We start from the raw sequence: 19,955 nt of genomic DNA, 5'->3' as shown, positions 1-19,955 counted from the left end.
CTACAAAGGCACTGATTAAATACTCAATGGCTTATAGGCACAAATTACACTCAAGAAAATAGAACATGTGTTTAGCAATCTATATGTCTTGTCAAATGAAGGTTGATAAAGAAATAACGCTCATTTTAAGTTGATGAAAATCCCTTCTCTTCTGCATCTCACCTTGCTGCCCAGGCAAATGGCATTCTGTACTGTCCAAGCCTGCTGCATGCCTGTTTGGCATTCTTCAAAACTTTCTGTGCCACCTAGTAAAGTTTATGGAAAAATAAAATGTATTATTAGTAAAATAATATTGGACGAGTAGATTTTAACAACCGCACTGCCTCATGAGAAAGCAATAAAACTGTTCCAGAAAACAAGTATTGCTTCTAACAAGAACTTTTATAAGGCCTAAAAAATTATCCCCCAAATGGCAACATTTCCTAACCAAGATGGAGCAGTTCTAGAGGTTCCCCAGTAGTATGTAAGCATTTTTTAGGTGTACATCAATGATACACAAAAAATTAAGTTAAATACCACTGCCACGTGAATGAAAGCCGATATTCTGTGCATGGGCCTGAGGAAACAAGGTGCCATATAGCACAACTCATACTAAACAGATTAAGAAAAAGATTATATTTCAACTAATTTACCAAAACTATAATATTCACCATCATTATGCTGCATAAATGTGAACAATAATTAACATGGGTAACAGCAAACATGTAACCCGCCTACTGCTATGCGAGATGGACACCGGTGGGTATAGACATATATAGACATACGAAGACAGATCATCCAGGTTTACCTGGAAACTAAATGGATAAAAATAAAGCATTTAAGAGTGGACTCGCCACAGTCATTACAGAAGGCAAAGCTACCGCCGGCAGCATTATAAATGTTTAACGCCATAAATAATTCAGCACCAAATATGTACAGACAGTTATAAACACAAAGGCTTTTACTAAGCACAATCTGCCCTTCAAGCAGTCTCCTTGGAGAGGAAAACAACTGTATCTGATCCACAGACTTGTGTAAGGGGAAGTCCAGAAATAAGTGATCAGAGAGTCGGCTAGGTGTCCACCGGGCATATTTTCCCCTACTCAAAGTGGTTTTCTTTTACACATTTACGGCATATTGATTAGATATGTCAAAAATGTCTCACAGAGCGTCTCAGATTCTCAGGGTCAGCGGGGTCGTAGGAATCAAAGGTTTCACTGGAAAGACATATGCAAGTGTGCGGAAGCAATACTACTTCACAGCGCACTATCACTCCGGGGAAGCCCAATAACCCGATGAATAAGCAATGCTCAGTCGTCAGGTGAAATTATTTTTTAAGCTTGCCTAAAAATTATTGCAGACAACACATTACCCTGTCAAGAAAAAGATATTCTATGTGCCCATTGATCACTCCGTGCGCATGAAAGTGCTGTCGGCCTGTGTACACGACCTCCAATCGGCTTACATGTACGGTCGTTTAATGGCCACCATCAGGCAGTATAAACACACCCCTAGAGTAAATGTTCTCTTAGCTTATGTGCTGTAAATTTACTAATACATCAAAAAGACTGACTCGCACATCCAACAGGTCTGAACAGATGCCATCTGAAAACATAATATAACTACATTGGCCAATACATAAACTAAGAATCTCTTAATTTCAAATATTGCTATAGCAGTAATGCAATACCAGAGTTCCCTTATTCATAGTTAGCATTTTAGTGTGCAGCTTTATTTATTTTTTTTAGTTATAATGTGTTTTCAGCTGGCAACTGTTCACACCTGTTGGATGTGCGGGTCAGTCTTTTTGATATATTTGTAGTGTATTGCTTTCTGACTGAGCACTCCACCCTGTAACCAGGCTGTATCCATTCTCTTTTAAAGCTGGATCTTTTCTGCCCAGACATGTAGGTTTTTAACCCAGATAGAGGCATTTCAAGTTATGGTCCCGGGATTTAAGAGATCACTGTGTCGTTGGTTACGAGGCTCGCATGCATTGGCCAATAAATAAGCTAAGTAACTTTATATATTTACTTTTTTCAAATATTCTATAGCAGTAATGCAATACCAGAGTTCCCTTATTCATTGCTCGCATTCTGGAGTGCAGCTGTAAATTTACTACATTCAGATAATCTGCATTGTAATGCAGTACCAGCAAGACCACTGCAGTCTCAAGAACCTCCCCAACAAACTGGCGAAATTTCCAGTGCGTAAACTGACCTGCGGTGCACATTATAAAATACAAAGCACGCCTGTCTAATGTAGGTCAATATAAAGCGCTATGAAATGGTTAGCGGGCACAAACAGTGATGTAAACTTACTAAGCTAAAGGTGCCAGAATTTTGGATAAATTTGAAAATTTGAAGAAACAATTAGATTACATGCCTTGTAATAGATTTGCTATATGTTTTAGATAATTTTGCACCTTGCTAGAAAAAGGTGCGGCTCTGCAGTAGCGGATGTGTCACTATGTGCCGAAATTTTGGAGCAAAATAAGTCATTAGGTGGTGTAATATTAGACTAGACAGACTACCGTATATACTGGCGTATAAGACGACTTTTTACCCCCTTAAAATAATGGCTACAGTGGGGGGTCGTCTTATACGCCGGATATACGGGGGGGGGGGGGGTGTATGTACACTGCAGCGTCCAGGGGAGGTGGGGGCAGCAGCTCTGGAGCACAGGGGAACGCTGCGGGCTGCATCCTTTGATCTCCTGCACCCGCTCATATAATATGCACAGCCGCTGTCCATCTCCGGTGGTGCTGAAATCGCACGCAGTGAGGGGCTGGAGCAGCGGTGCATATTCTATGAGCCTGCGTCCCAGTGTGATCGCACATGTCCCCCATGTGTTAGATTTGGCCCCCAGGCTGCTGCTCCTTCTAAAATAAAAAAGCTTTACTTACCCCTGCAGCGTTTCTCCCTGTGTCCCTGCTTCCACTGTGATCAGGCACACAGAGATCTCAGGCTGCTGTGCCGATCACATGACCGCACTGAGAACCAGGAAGTGGAAGAACAGAAGCACGGAGCCAGACAGGAGATAAGGAAAGAGGGTTTTATTTTACTTTGAGCAGCAGCCTAGGGGCCATATCTGACACAGGGGGACTTGTGCGATCTATAGGGGCCATGGGCAGCACTATGGGGGCGATATCTGACACAGGGGGACTTGTGCGATCTATATAGGGGCCATGGGCAGCACTGTGGGGGAGATATCTAACACAGGGGGACTTGTGCCCATTATGGGCCCCGGTGAGCTGCTTCTAACCCCCCAGATGTATGCCCTGCCAATCCCCCCCCGCCGATGCCGCGGGTGCTGTACCCGCCGAGCCGCGGGTGCAGGCCCCACAGAGCAGCAGAGTTGTGTGTATTTGTCTGTATGTAGCAGAGTTGTATGTGTTTGTCTGTATGTAGCAGAGTTGTACGTGTTTGTCTGTATGTAGCAGAGTTGTACGTGTTTGTCTGTATGTAGCAGAGTTGTATGTGTTTGTCTGTATGTAGCAGAGTTGTATGTGTTTGTCTGTATGTAGCAGAGTTGTATGTGTTTGTCTGTATGTAGCAGAGTTGTATGTGTTTGTCTGTATGTAGCAGAGTTGTATGTGTTTGTCTGTATGTAGCAGAGTTGTATGTGTTTGTCTGTATGTAGCAGAGTTGTATGTGTTTGTCTGTATGTAGCAGAGTTGTATGTGTTTGTCTGTATGTAGCAGAGTTGTGTGTGTTTGTCTGCATGTAGCAGAGTTGTGTGTGTTTGTCTGTTTGTAGCAGAGTTGTGTGTGTTTGTCTGTTTGTAGCAGAGTTTTGTGTTTGTCTGTTTGTAGCAGAGTTGTGTGTGTTTGTCTGTTTGTAGCAGAGTTGTGTGTGTCTGTTTGTAGCAGAGCGTAGTACCATTGTTTCAGCCCAGTTGTGGCTTTATACAGCAGGGAGGAGCATTCCTTGCTGTACTAAGTGAACATTGGAGCGATTGATCTGTCAATGGCCCTTTAAAAACATATTGTACGGCTCTCGCGGAATTAAAATTAACATGTTGCAATCAAAGCAGACTTTTTTTCATTTGGGAGCGGGGTAGTCTTATACAGTCAGTATATCCCAAATTCTATATTTTTAGGGCAGAAGTTGGGGGTCGTCTTATACGCCCAGTCGTCTTATACGCCGGCATATACGGTAATGATATCCCAAATATATCATCACCAAGTCATAGAGATAAATTTGGTGTATTTTAGGACTGTAAGTTTACAATGTCTAAATATCAGGCAGTTTTTGTAAATCCGTCCCACTTAGTATAGTCAAGTATATAAAGTAGTATATACAAGTATATAAAGTCAAGCTTTATATTAAGAAATCCAATAAGTGTCTTTCCTATATCTGAAAGCAGTACAATAGTACACAATTCAACAAAGGAGAGAGGGACACTGATTTTGGTGTAATTATTTTCAGGTGCACAGTGAATATTTATGTGTAGTTTATACACAGGTGCGCCCGTTGTGCACATGTACATAAAAGTGGAGTCTAATGTATATGTTACAGATAGGAGAGGTTTAAGATGATTCATGGATAACATGCTCCAACCATACTAAAAGTTTCACAAGAAACCTCTGAACTTGGAGATGTTGTAATTTTAGTGAAATCTGTCATCAGGTTTATGTTTCCAAATCTCGGGGCAGTATAATATAGGGAAAGAGACCCTGATCTTAGTGCAGTAATTCTGATAAAACCACTGATTTACCTGCTGCAGCTCTGCTATTCTCCTCTAAATGATAAGCTATGTATACTCCACATGCACTGACAGCCTTTTTGACTGCTATTTAATGGAGGACGATGCAAGGATAGCCGAAGCTGATAAATATTGATGATTACATAGCTGGAGCTCATCACTGAGAGGACTAGAAGATCTGCAGCAGAGAATGGTGTTTTATCAAAGAGAAGCTTAATAGTGACTAACTCCAGGGAATCGGGGGTCTGTGCCCTTCCTTTGTGCTTCCTTCAGATGGGGCTGGAAAAACCTGGTAACAGATTCTCTTTAAACATTTTTACTCCCCGTGAACACAAACTTTTCAATCTAGATTATAATTGCTTTTTTTCCATACCAAATTATTATAAACTGCTCCTTTTCTACCCCAACAAAGCTATAGAAAGAAAACTGTGTATTGTTGTGGCAACCATTACCTCCTGCCGTCACGGACTAGCTACACCCTATATAAAACAGCTCGGGATGATATGTAGCAAGCACGATCTTGACTTTACAAGGCTTTCTAGTTTAATTAAAATAAAACTTAAAGCAGATCGTTGGCGTTTCCTCTGCAGCCCGTTCTGTACTATGGACCGGTATAGGCAACTAGAGCTTAGAAATATAGTTTTATAGGATTTTTGACCCAAAATAGTGCCATGTAAATGCCGCCTGGAGTTGGAGCCAGTCCCATAGTCTAGTTTCCTCGCAAGGGACAGTGTTCATAGTATGAACATGTACATAACTATTTTAAGGCACCTTTATGAATATAGCTTCATGTTAGTGAATAGAAGCATTCTTGTTTAAATCCACAGAAATAGGAGATTTCTGTAGGTGCATATGTGTGATTTTTTCCTTTTTCCCCAATAAGTTGGGACAGTATTTAAAAGGTTAGAGAACTCTTGTTTCCAGTCATTCACAGTGTGAAGAGCCAATAAGAACACACAACATATACGTGCTTTTTTTTTTGCCCACATTACCCTCATTAATAATTATACGTTAACACTTGACCATGGTCTTATACATCGTACTTTTTCAGCACATACCTTGGCGGAGTCTGAGCTTTTCATGTAAGGTTCTGCACAATGGGTTATGCTGCCTTGAAGGACCTTTTCTATCCTGGCCACAAGGAAGATATCAGGATGGGGACACGTTATAGAAAATATACCCTGAAATAGAAAAATTGTAGGTAGAGATAGTATTGTAGCTCACATCATATTTATTTATGGGTACTTCAGATAAACAAGATGAACACCTGATTAGGACCATGTTAGCTTCTACATAACACTTCATCATCGTCTATTAGCAGATCCTGTACAGAACAACCGCTACCAACAAGATAAAAGCAGCAGCCTTTTTAATAGAGGACGGATCCAATAAGGAGGTCAGTAAGCAGATGGGAAGGAGGGGAAGATTTTATAACCTGATCTACCTTGCAAGTGATAAATACTGCAGGAGGGAATAAGCACCAAGTCACCCTGTGATTCCCATCATCCCAGCTATGAGAGGTCACTGTGGTCCTTTCCACATCACTTGCCCTTGTAGCCACAGTATTCAGGTCAATGTGCAAATGTGTGAAGAGATCAGCCGGTTGGCACAAAATTATAAAGTAATAAAGTGACAAGCTTAACATGATAAAACGCGCTGATCTACAGGACCCCTATGTACAGCTCCAGACACAGGGACACAGCATGATGGTATGTTCCTTATCAGATCCCCCCTTCCCTTTCTTTTGCTATCATTATACTATAATAATTGCTTGTGACTTCCTTCTATTATTTTGATAAGGATGTAAACATCCGCAACCAATAGGAGATCACAGTAGGATAGGGGCTCCATTTCAATACCAGGTTTAATCATTATGGAAGTTAAAATGCAGCATCTCCCTTGAGAACAGGTCTGGCGATGAGTATAATGGAGCAATAGATAATACATTTCTGATTCCATCCATTGTGTTATAGTGAATAAACATGCTGACTTCTCCACACTCCTATTATACCAGTGGGTAGCAAAGAATACATTAAACACACAGGCTGCTAAATGTAAAGGAGATTAAAAGGAGAAACAACCTGTAGCATTAGCACAAAAGAAAACATTATGAACTGAAAGTAGATTCCTCCCACGGAGTAATCAGTAGCTATTTTCCATCATCTATTACTTGTGATCACGCAGCACTTTAGTGAGCGCCTCATTCCCCTTACAAGGGGGCACTCAGCTCTGCACAGCATGTAAAATGCAAAGATACTTCAATTATTTAGAAACGTCTTCGAATGCATTACCATTTCCTTATCCGTTACTGATAAGCTTCGAGCCTCAATTATTTAGAAGCAGTTAAGTTTTTAAAGAAAAATAGAATCCACAAACAGACTAGCTGTTACCTGTTTGGGGTACTGCAGCATGGTCTCCTGCACAGACCCTAAAATTCTGCGGCCATAGTCGCCACTGCCGTTTAGTAGCGGCTGAGGAGGAGGAGGGATCATTAGCCTCACGGAGGCATGGTTCAAGTCCACAGGAAAGTCTGCAGAGATCTTTTTGTTGGCTTTGATATCAAACAGAGATAGCGTAACAAAGAATGGCTCCACCTGAGCGGGAAGAAAAGGGAAGAGTCAAACAGTAATACACGAAATTCAGAGACACGGTTATTGATTCCTCAGTGTAAAACCTTAGGCAACAAAGTACAATTTATGAAAAAAGGAAGAAAAAGCTTAGAATATTTGTTTCCAACTTTGGAGAAGAACCAACATTTCTAATTATTGAAAAAAGTACAGGTTAACAGACATTTACATAATGAATGATAACAGTAAAGTAATTTATCTTGGCCAGTTTATGAGAACCAGCTTGTATAATAGTCCAAACCTCTACTAACAATCCTCCTGGCTTCAGAGTAAAATTCTCCCAGCATTTCCTTTTGGCTCTATTTTTATGCATATAGCTTGCTATAGTGATTTGTACTCTTGGAAGTGCACCAATCATTGTCTCAAGATGTGGCAAAAAATTAGGAGTGCCATGCACACTATGCCAAACCCACCAATTTTAAGGGACCAATCAAAACTCTAGTGAGGTTGGGAGGGCCTCTGCTGGAACTACATTTTAGGGGGAGTTAGATTTCAACATGCCTTTTCTTCTTGGAGGAGAGGTGTCCAACAGTGGCATACTCTGAGTGTACATGTGTATGGTCGGAGGTGGAAAAAACAGCTTTGGACTGAGTGCGTGCTCGACCATCAGCTTTCCACAGAGTACAACTACCTAACTGTCCCCCTGGAGTATACACAGATAATTTCCAGTGGACAAAATGCTATAGACATTAGGAATCGAGATAAGTAGACCCGTGGAAGTTCAGTTACGTGGATTCAGACGGACTTTAGATAAAGTTTGGTTTGGCACCCGGACTTGACCTGAAACCCAATGGAAGTCACTAATTGGGCAGTTCGGCTCTCCGCCCACACACAGCCAGCCATAAACAGAACACTTCCGGGGGAGGGAGGGCAGGGTTTTTCCTTTTTTTTTTCACACTACATCCGATAATGCCATTTTTAGCCCCAGAGTGAGCTGTTCAAACACTGCAAGCGGCTCGCTTGGGCCAAACACCAAGCGTACCTGAGCACACTGATACTCGCGCGAGTGGTCAGCACGTAAAGCACAGAGACTCCGAATTCGACCACGTTACTGTACAAACACCAAATTTAACTTTTCAGGTTCGCTCGTTTCTAATAAGAGACATTATTATAACTGGAGAAGCCAATTTGACAGAATTAAATAGTGCAACGGTTTAGTGCCACATTTCTAAGAACTTTAGCTACCTGGCTACTAGGAGTTTACCAGTGAACACATATACATCTAATTTATAGGATTAACAATAAACACTGAACATTAGCAATGCTTCTAACGGTGAACTGAAACAGTGATTGTAGCAATTGGTCAACCATGGGTTAGATTAGTATTTAACAAACTTCTTTCATTAAAAAAAAATAAATAAATAAAATCGTAGATGTAGGGAAATTGGGGAAAAAGCTAAATTATGATTGCAGCATTGAAAGAACAGCCTGGGAGGAGGTCACAAATGTATTCTTGTTATTATTCGTTCCTTATAAATACTGTTCAACCTCCTTCTAAGCTAATAGGCAAAATTAAATGAGTAGCCGCCATACAAAAATGAGAGTACAAATAAGCATTTTCTATATATAGCTTAGGTAAGCATAACCATTTAAGCCAAACAAATGATTCTGCAAAAAGCGCAGGTTATATATACTGTGCAAGTCAAAAGGCTTACATACAATAATAACCACAGAGCACGGGCGACAGCTCAGATGTTATTTCAGTGGCTATATAAAAATGCCTGTAACCGAGTCACACAGTTTACGTCAGCAACCTATGAGATAAATGTCCACTTAACCTTTTTCATGTCTGGCCAATCTGGGCGCAGTGCAAAATAAGTGAATGCGTCCCTTTCTATAGAGCAAAAAAAGTCCATTATAATAAATTCATGATTTCATCATTGTGACTGTAAACTGATGTTAGTACACACAGCTACAGCATATCTGCATATAGTAATATGTATATATATATATATATATAATATATATATATATTATATATATATATATATATATATATATATATATATATATATATATATATATATATATATATACACACATACTGTAGAAAGACTCACCCAGAAAACAGGTGAGGTTCTCTTCCATTTGGAAAAGCAAGAAGAGAAAGTGGTCGGCAGATGATCGTAAGTATGTAAATTACATATCAGCAGTCACATGGCGACCACACAACACATCAGAGCAGAATCCTAACAGTGTGTAAAGTACACACTATTAGGATTTGGTATGATGTGGTCATATACAGTCCCAGCTAGAATGTATGTTTCACCCTAAGCAGGTTAGTAAAGCTAAATTGTAGGCAAACTAGATGGGGACTTGTTGAAAAAAATCAATTGTATGTCTCCAGTCATCTGCTATTTGAAGAAGAATTAATGGAAGAATTAGATTATACTATGATTAATTCTTTAATCAAAGATGTTAAGCAATACGTAAAAGAAAAAAAATACATAAACCAAAACCTTACATTCGTCGTCGGCCCTTCTTCATTTTCTGCCACACAACACTGGAGATTGAAAGACAAATCATTGCACTTCACTAATATCCTTTTCCCAAATTTCTCTTCAAAGGGCTTTATCTCTGGTTCAATTCCTGAAAAGTCAAGTTTCTAAAGGCAGAAAATAGATTGCCAATTAGATTGTGAAATTCAGCAGAATGGAAGTCATTGTCAAGTTCAGCATCTTTTATATTAGAAAATGGTATGGCTATATTTATGGCGGCTGCAGAGATGGCATTTTCTTCTTTGTATATCAAATAATACCTCAATGTACAATGACACAACATTTGTATAGCTATAAAATAAAAAAAGTTATATATATGGTACACAAGATGACAATACATCAAGTGATAACATTCACCCATGTGGACATTAAGAATTCTGAGCAAAATCACATCCAAATCTTAGAAATCAAGAGCAATTGTAAATTAGCAAAGCAGGTCTACTTACCATCCCGTACCAGCAAAGTCTAGCATATGAGCAGATTAATACTAACAGGGAAGCGTTGTGCACACGGTATTACCTGTGTATCTGAATCCAAGGCAAAAAGCTTCACTCTGCTTTCATTTTTCAATTTGGCTTCCGTTTCTCTTCCACTCTGGAACAATAAATGTGAAAACACATAATAATAATTGAAAGAAAAAAATTAAAAAAAATAAATAAAAATCAAAAAGATAGAAAATAATAATTCTAAGGCTGGATTCACACATCCGACATACACCACCATGTGCATTTAGCCACGGGTCTTCTAACCTGAGCTCATTCAAGCCTCTGCGGCTGTTGAGTTTGTGTCAGAAGACTCGTGGCTGGTCTAGGCATCATGGTCTACACTCAAACTGTGAATGTTGGAAGTGTGAAGCAGGCTATTATACTAATCAGAATTATCATACACACCTTTAAAAACAATTATGAATTCTGAAAACGTTTGCAGACAGATTATGCAGTCAATAAGATTTATGTGTACAGCAATCCAACATTATCCATTGTGCTGTCCAACTCAAGAGATAAAAATCACTTCTGGGCACTGCTGAACCTTATTTGTGTGGTTAGATGATAACTGCCTTTTAGGAACTGTTCATCTGACTATATCTGCCAAATTATCATCCTTCAACATGATCATCAGGCCCAAGAGAAACTTTTGTGGGTCAGCGGTTAAGGATACAGAGCCAAATGCCCAAAATGATATCAAACAATCTATAGGACCTGAATTATGTACAGGCTACAAAAATTAAACTAAAAATAGATTTATAATTTGAGGGCACTAAATGGAATTTGTTAAAGACACCCAAAGATGAAATATGGCTATGCTAACCAATCTGTGCTAAACGATTAGGTAGCCTAGAAGCCTGTGTAGTGGCCAAGTCCAAGGCATACCAGAAGAATAATGAGGCTTCAGATGGGTACTATAATTTAACCCTGTAACCTGTATACTGCATTCATCAGTTTTTAGAACAGTGAAAACAGTATGAGTTAAACATCATTGTTAGGTTTGGCAGGTAGTAATAGAAAGATAATTAAGATCATATCTAACGATAAATTGAAGCTGCTTTCATTCTGCAATTCATTAAGCTTTCCGGCAACGTACAGGTTTGCCAGGCCATAATTGAACAGATTTCTTGTGTGTACAGAAGTATTCAGCATAGTGTTTTTAATTTTGTCCAATTAACACACGGTCATGCCATAATGGAAACGTTTGCTTAGTTCCAGATGTGAAAGTTGTGTCCAAACCAAAGTCGATGACTGCAGAGCTGCACTTCCAGTATTAGCTTAACCACAATGGCAATCCGTGAACCTTTCAACTAGGGGTTTTCGTGTGGAAGTGGTGGAGAACTATGATTCAGCTAAAGTATTTGGGTGGTATAAAGAACATGAGAGAAACTGTCCAAACAATCATTTTATGCCAGTGAGTTCTGAAGAAAGGTAAAGTTGCTTGAAGAGGTGAATCTGCTGATCTCATGGAGAATATTTTCTTCTATGGTTTCAATAAAATTTGTTGATCTTGTGCTTTTTTTTGTTTTAAGCAGATCCTTCACCAGATTTCACAATCAAGACTGCATGAGTTGAATAAATCTTTCAGAAATTTAAAAGGCTGGTATACTTACTTTAAAATCAACCGCAAGAATGGATGTATAAACCTTATGTAAAGTCTTACTGGTTGATAATACTGTTACACATTGATGACCCGTGCTTAATAAGCCCTCACACATCTGAACATTAACCGAAAAAAAGAGAATGTTATAGGTTTCTGAAAATGACGATACAATCAATACTTTTTTTTATGCAAACTTTCATTTTTTTTCCCACCACTAAAAAAGTGAAAAAAAAAAATAAATTGGACAAGTTTGGTATCGATGTAATTGTACTGACTAGTAAACTTGTTTTGCCAGATCATTTTAACTACACAATGTACGGAGTAAACACAAATTCCAAAATACAATTTCACTGCACTTGGAATTTTTTTTCTCCCATTTTCCAGTACACTATTTGACAAAATGAATGGCATCATTCAAAAGTACAACTCGTCTTGCAAAAAAAATATTCCTCATGGCCAAAAGTGTTGGCACTTTTGAAATTGTTCCAGAAAATGAAGTATTTATCCCAGAAAATTAATACAATTACACATGCTTTGTTAATGCACATTTATTTACTTTGAGTGTATTGAACAACACAAAAAAAAAAAAACTGAGGAAAAAAGGCAATATGGACATAATTTCACACAAAACCATAAAAAAAGAGAATTTTGTTTACTTACCGTAAATTATTTTTCTTATAGTTCCGACATGGGAGACCCAGACCATGGGTGTATAGCTTCTGCCTCCGGAGGACACACAAAGTACTACACTAAAAAGTGTAGCTCCTCCCTCCTAGCATATACACCCCCTGGATGACCAAATCTAGCCAGTTTAGTGCAAAAGCTGAAGGAGGACATCCACCCACAAGTAGAGACAGAGCAAAACCCGGAACAACCGGAACCTCTGACTACAACAACAGCCAGTGAAAACACACGGAACAAGAAAACTGCCAACAGGCAACAGGGAGGGTGCTGGGTCTCCCATGTCGGAACTATAAGAAAAAGAATTTACGGTAAGTAAACAAAATTCTCTTTTTCTTCATCGTTCCTTATGGGAGACCCAGACCATGGGACGTTCCAAAGCAGTCCATGGGTGGGAATAAACAGAAAACTGAGAAGTAGGCGAAACCTAACTTCACAAGTGGGCGACAGCCGCCTGAAGGATGCGTCTGCCCAAGCTCGCATCTGCCGAAACATGAGCATGCACTTGGTAGTGCTTCGAAAAGGTATGCAGACTGGACCAAGTGGCAGCCGTAGCCTGGTGCCTAAAAGCCCAAGAGGCACCGACAGCTCTGGTCGAGTGTGCCTTGATCCCCAGCGGGGAAGGCACTTGAGAACACTGGTAGGCATTAGAAATGGCCAACCTAATTCAGCGAGCCAGGGTCGGCTTAGAAGCCGAGAGGCCCTTACGCTGACCAGTGGTCAGCACAAAGAGAGAGGTGCACCGCCTAAGAGCAGCGGTGCGAGACACATAGATCCGGAGCGCCCACACCAGATCCAGAGTATGCAACGCTTTTTCAAAGCGATGAACAGGAGCCGGACAAAAGGAAGGCAGGGAAATATCCTGGTTAAGGTGGAAAGGAGATACCACCTTCGGAAGAAAGTCCGGAGACGGACGAAGAACCACCTTATCTTGGTGAAAAACCAAAAAAGGTGACTCAGAGGAGAGCGCAGCCAAATCAGAGACTCTCCTGAGGGAAGTTATGGCCACTAGAAAGACCACTTTCTGTGAAAGAAGAGACAAAGAAACCTCCCTAAGTGGCTCAAAAGGGGATTTCTGCAAGGCCGTGAGGACCAGATTAAGGTCCCAGGGATCCAGAGGTCGCCGGTAAGGCGGAATGATGTGAGATGCGCCCTGCATGAAGGTGCGCACCTGAGCCAGCCGGGCGATACGCCGCTGGAACAACACTGACAGGGCCGAGACCTGTCCCTTGAGAGAATTGAGGGATAGTCCTAGCCGCAGACCAGACTGTAGGAAGGACAGAAGGGTTGGCAGGGCAAAAGGCCAAGAAGCGTGGCCGGAAGAACGACACCAGGACAGGAAAATTCTCCAAGTCCTGTGGTAAATCTTTGCCGAGGAAGACTTCCGAGCCTGAGTCATAGTGGAGATGACTTCGGGAGGAATGCCGGAGGCCGTCAGGATCCAGGACTCAAGAGCCACGCCGTCAATCTGAGAGCCGCAGAATTCTGGCGGAAAAACGGACCTTGTGAGAGAAGGTCTGGACGGTCCAGGAGATGCCACGGCACCTCTACGGACAGATGGAGCAGGTCTGGGTACCAAGCTCGCCGGGGCCAGTCCGGAGCAATGAGGATGACCCCGACGGCCCTCCATTCTGATCTTGCGCAGGACTCTGGGCAAGAGAACTAGAGGGGGAAACACGTAAGACAGATGGAACTGGGACCAATCCTGAACCAGCGCGTCCGCTGCAAAAGCCTGAGGATCGTGGGAGCGAGCCACGTAAACCGGGACCTTGTTGTTGTGCCGGGATGCCATTAGATCCACTTCCGGAGTTCCCCACTTGCGGCAGATCGACCGGAACACTGCCGGATGCAGAGCCCACTCGCCGTTGTCCACGGTTTGACGGCTGAGATAATCTGCCTCCCAGTGTTCTACGCCTGGGATGTGGACTGCGGATATGGTGGACTTGGAGTCCTCCGTCCACTGAAAGATGCGTTGAACCTCCAACATTGCCAGGCGGCTGCGAGTCCCGCCCTGGTGATTGATGTAGGCAACTGCTGTCGCATTGTCTGACTGGACTCGAATGTGCTTGCCCGCCAACAGATGGTGAAAGGCTATGAGAGCTAAGAGCACAGCTCTGATTTCCAGCACATTGATCGAGAGGGCTGATTCGGACGGAGTCCAAGTGCCCTGTGCTCGGTGGTGGAGAAATACTGCTCCCCAGCCGGTTAGACTGGCATCCGTGGTGAGGATCACCCAGGACGGGGCCAGAAAGGAGCGTCCCTGAGACAGAGAGAGGGGCCGAAGCCACCACTGAAGAGAGCTCCTGGTCTGTGGCGACAGAGCCACCAACCTGTGCAAGGAAGAAGGCTGCTTGTCCCAACAGCGGAGAATGTCCAGCTGCAGAGGACGCAGATGGAACTGGGCAAAGGGAACCGCTTCCATTGACGCCACCATCTGACCCAGCACCTGCATGAGGTGCCTGATGGAATGACGGCGGGGCCTCAACAGAGAGCGCACCGCCAGATGGAGGGACTGCTGTTTGACTAATGGCAGCTTGACAAGTGCCGGCAGAGTCTCGAATTGCATCCCCAGGTACGTGAGTTCTTGGGTCGGGGTCAAAGTGGACTTGGGCAGATTGACAAGCCACCCGAATTGGACAAGAGTGGCGAGAGTGAGCGAGACACTCCGCTGACAGTCTGCGCTGGATGAAGCCTTGACAAGAAGGTCGTCCAGGTATGGAGTCACTGCCAACCCCTGGAGGTGCAGAACCGCAACCACTGCTGCCATGACCTTGGTAAATACTCGAGGGGCCGTGGCTAACCCGAAGGGGAGAGCCACGAATTGGAAATGTTCCTCTCCGACTGCAAAACGTAGCCAACGCTGGTGTGAAACTGCAATTGGCACATGCAGATAGGCATCTCTGATGTCGATGGATGCCAGGAAATCTCCTTGGGTCATTGAGGCAATGACTGATCGCAGAGACTCCATGCGAAAATGCCGCACCTGAACATGCTTGTTGAGAAGCTTGAGATCCAGGATGGGCCGGAAGGAACCGTCCTTTTTGGGGACCAGGAAGAGATTTGAGTAAAAACCTCTGAACCGTTCCCTGGCGGGAACCGGTACAATCACTCCGCTGGCCTGCAAGGATGCCACGGCCTGAGAGAAGGCGGCGGCCTTGGAGCAGGGGGGAGTTGACAGAAAAAATCTGTTTGGCGGGCTGGAAGAGAATTCTATCCTGTAGCCGTGGGAGATGATATCCCGCACCCACTGATCGGAGACGTGTTGAAACCACACGTCGCCAAAGTGGGAGAGCCTGCCACCGACCAAGGACGTTGCTGGCTCGGCCAGATAGTCAAGAGGAGGCTGCCTTGGTGGCAGCACCTCCTGCGGTCTTTTGTGGACGCGGCTTCTTGCGCCAGGAGGGCTTCTGGTCCTTGGCTGAGTTAGTGGACGAGGCCGAGGGCTTAGCGGACGACCAGTTGGAGGAACGAAAGGAACGAAACCTCGACTGGTTCCTGCCCTGGACAGGTTTCCTGGTTTTAGTCTGCGGCAAGGAAGTACTCTTCCCGCCAGTAGCCTCCTTAATTATTTCATCCAGTTGTTCACCGAACAGCCTGGACCCAGCAAATGGGAGCCCAGCAAGGTACTTCTTTGAGGAAGCATCTGCCTTCCACTGTCGAAGCCACAAGATCCTGCGGATAGCGAGGGAATTAGTGGAGGCCACCGCAGTGCGGTGAGAGGCCTCCAGCATGGCAGACATGGCGTAGGCTGAAAAGGCTGAAGCCTGGGAAGTTAAGGCAACCAATTCAGGCATAGAGTCCCTAGTGAGGGAATGCATCTCCTCTAGGGAAGCAGAGATGACTTTGAGAGCCCACACTGCTGCAAAGGATGGGGAGAACGAGGCCCCTGCCGCCTCATAGACAGACTTGGCCAGGAGGTCAACCTGGCGGTCAGTGGGATCCTTAAGTGAGGTGCCATCAGCCACAGATACAACTGTCCGGGCTGAGAGTCTAGACACCGGAGGGTCTACCTTTGGTGAGTGAGCCCACTCCTTGACCACCTCTGGTGGAAAAGGATAACGGTCGTCAGAACCACGCTTTGGAAAGCGTTTGTCAGGACAGGCTCTGGGCTTGGACACAGTGGCTTGAAAACTGGAGTGGTTAAAGAACACACTCCTTGTTCTCTTAGGCAAGGTAAACTGGTGCTTTTCTGCCAGAGAGGGTTGCTCCTCTGATGCTGGCGGATTGAGGTCCAGTACAGAATTAATGGACGCAATCAAGTCACTCACATCTGCGTCACCCTCGGTCAGATCAATGGGGCACATGGAGGTAGCGTCCGAGCCCCCAGTAAAGACATCCTCCTCGTCCTGCGGGTCGACTCGTGAATCGGAGTCGCGGGACGAGGAAGGAGAGGGGTCCCTGCGTCTCCTCTTAGGAGGACGGGGTCTGGGAGCAGATGAAGAATCCTCTGTGAGCTCTGCAGAGCGAGCCGAAGCAGCAGAGGCACCCTGAGAAGGGGGCTGATGCATGCTCAGCAGAGTCCGGGACAGCTGTCCCATGGAGTCGGCGAAGGACTGGGAGATAGATTTAGAAAACACTTCAACCCAAGCCGGGGGTTCAGCCACCGGGGCCGGAGCAGCCGGAGGGACCACTGGGGAGACTCCAGGCTGAGGCACCACCATGTTAGAGCAGGCATCACAATGAGGGTATGTGCTCGGTTCAGGCAGTACGAGCTTACATGCAGTGCATATTGAGTACAGCCTTGCAGCCTTGCTCCTAGTGTGAGACATGCTGCTGAGGTGGGTGCTCTGCAGTAAAGAATACACTCCTTCAGAATGACCCCCAGAGAGTGTATAATAAAGTCCACAACCAGAGGTTGTGGCTTACCAGACCGTTTTATGTGCCCTCCGGATTCCACAGCTCGGACCCCCAGACAGATTGCAGAGATGCAGCAGCCAGCGCCGATCAGTGTGAGAACGCTGATAAAATGGCGCTGAGTGAGGAGGGGGGGCGGGACATAGCCCAAGAGCGGGAACCGGAGGGCCAAGGGGATATACAGGGGAGGGAAACATCTCCTCAGAGACGAGTGTCCTCCCCTCTGCTGAACGGCCGGTGGGCGGCGCCGCACTGTCCCTCTACATGACTGACATGCAGGGGCAGTGAAAACGAAACTAGGCCGCAGCCGAAGCCGGGGCCTAAATTTTAGAACGCGGCCGGCGCTCAGGCACCGTTGGCGCGGTTCTCTGGTGAAAACCGGAGAACCGGCCGGAAATGTCACAAATAGTACAAAACACACTCTCCCCAACATTAAAGTACAAGGGACCCCCCTGACAATAACGTCTCAATACTTAGCTTATGAGACGCATGGCCAGGTCCCTGAGGGATGAGTGCTCCGTCCGGCAGGGTTCTGAAAGGGCTGCGGATGGAGACCGGTCTCCTGCAAAGCAGTGAGAACCGTGTTGGCTCCCACTTCAAGCCAGAGCCCGAGGGATGGCGAAGGAGCGCGGCATGTAAGGCTCCAGCCTTGAAATCAACCTTAACAACACCGCCGACACAGTGGGGTGAGAAGGGACATGCCGGGAGTCCAGGCTTGGACCCGCTTTTCTTCAAACTCTTTAAAATCAAAAATCAGATGAGAATGCATGTGTGGATGTGTGCCTCCTGAACACAAAGCATTGAACTGGCTAGATTTGGTCATCCAGGGGGTGTATATGCTAGGAGGGAGGAGCTACACTTTTTAGTGTAGTACTTTGTGTGTCCTCCGGAGGCAGAAGCTATACACCCATGGTCTGGGTCTCCCATAAGGAACGATGAAGAAATGGGCTGTTTCAAGCATGTGATGCTCATTCAAACTCACCTATGTTAAGTGACAGGTGTGGGCAATATGAAAATCACACCTGAAACCAGATTAAAATGGGAGAAGTTGACTCAATCTTTGCAATGTGTGTGCCACACTAAGCATGGAAAACAGAAAGAGAAGAGAACTGTCTGAGGACTTGAGAACCAAAATTATTGAAGACTTTCAACAGCAGCAAGTCCATCTCCAGAGATCTTGATGTTCCTTTGTCCATGGTGCAGAACGTAATAAAAAAGTTCACTAATCATGGCACTGTAGCTAATCTCAATGGATGTGGACAGCAGAGAAAAATCGATGAAAGGTTGGAACGCAGGATAGACCTTAAGGTGAATAAGCAGCCCCAATCAAGTTTCAAAGAAATTCAAACTGTCATGCAGGTTCGGGGTGCACGAGTGTCAGCGCAAACTATCTGTAGACATTTAAATGAAATATGGCAGGTAACCCAGGAGGACCTCACTTCTGATAAAAACATGAAAAAGCTAAACTGCAGTTGCCAAAATATACGCGAGCAAGTCAAAATCCTTCTGGGAACGCTTCTTATGGACAGATGAGACCTAGATATAGCTTTTTGATAAGGCACATCATTCTACTGTTTACCGAAAATGGAATGAGGCCTACAAAACAAAAAATGAACACAGTACCTATGTTCAAATAAAGTGGAGGTTCAATCATGTTTTGGCACTGGGTGCATGGACTGTGAAAGTCATCACAAAATCTGAAGATTACCAAAGGTTAAAATACCCAGTGTCAGAAATAAATCCCATAGGATCCAAGGCACTGAAACTCCTCCTCTATTCAGGAAAAAAACCTTTATTGGTCCCAGCATACACAGAAGAAAATACAAAAAACACCAAAAACATGTTTTTGTATTTTTCTTCAGTGTATGTTGGGACCAATAAAGATTTTTTTTTTTCTGAATAGAGGAGTTTCGGTGCCTTGGATCCTAAGGGATTTATTTCAAGTTTACAGCCAATGGAGGGCTATACCAAGTAGCATGAACAGTGGCTTGGTGCATGGGATACAGCTGCCCAGTTTCAGAAAGCTGTGTTTGCACCTTAAGTAGAGATAAACTGACTCATTTATGTTTGGGTTTGGCGGGTTCAGCCAGACTTCACAAAGTTTTGTTGGGACTTGGACTTGCCCCCATTGATTAGCAGTTCGTCTCTCCGTCCATTTACAGCCAGCCACAAACAAAGCACTTCCAGGGGAGGGAGGGAGGGTGTTTTGTACCCCCCAGTGTAAGCCATTCAAACACAGCATGCGGCCAAGCAGGGTGTACCCGAACACACTGATGCTCACATACGAAAAAGCACCAAAACTCCAAAGTTGAACACTGATTTTTTTTTGCAAAGTCCATATTCAGTACGAACACCGAACTTTACTGTTCAGGTTAAATCAGCTCTAGTCTTAAATCATGGGGTTTTCAGCAGGACAATGACCTCAAACATACTTCAAGAAGTACCCACCAATGGATGTAAACAAAGCACCAGAAAGTTCTGAAGAGGCCAGCAATGAGTCCAGGTCTAAATCCCATTGAAT

General features: G+C 44.0%; 1 protein-coding gene across 4 annotated transcripts in view; it reads right to left on the bottom strand.

The window, feature by feature from the left end:
• Positions 1-19,955, bottom strand: part of DOCK9 (dedicator of cytokinesis 9) — a 426,004-nt gene that overhangs the window by 141,219 nt on the left and 264,830 nt on the right. For all 4 annotated transcript variants that reach the window (XM_075336721.1, XM_075336720.1, XM_075336718.1 and 1 more), the window contains 5 exons: positions 10,331-10,405; positions 9,778-9,918; positions 7,077-7,280; positions 5,745-5,867; positions 163-245 (listed from right to left, as the gene is read on the bottom strand). In XM_075336721.1, the coding sequence (XP_075192836.1) occupies positions 163-245; positions 5,745-5,867; positions 7,077-7,280; positions 9,778-9,918; positions 10,331-10,405 (626 nt within the window). The remainder of the gene's footprint in view (positions 1-162; positions 246-5,744; positions 5,868-7,076; positions 7,281-9,777; positions 9,919-10,330; positions 10,406-19,955) is intronic.

The sequence above is a fragment of the Anomaloglossus baeobatrachus genome, chromosome 2 (assembly GCF_048569485.1).
Source record: "Anomaloglossus baeobatrachus isolate aAnoBae1 chromosome 2, aAnoBae1.hap1, whole genome shotgun sequence".
Lineage (NCBI taxonomy): Eukaryota > Metazoa > Chordata > Amphibia > Anura > Aromobatidae > Anomaloglossus > Anomaloglossus baeobatrachus.
Note: the sequence above shows the minus strand (reverse complement) of the source record. Positions and strands in the feature narration are given on the sequence as shown.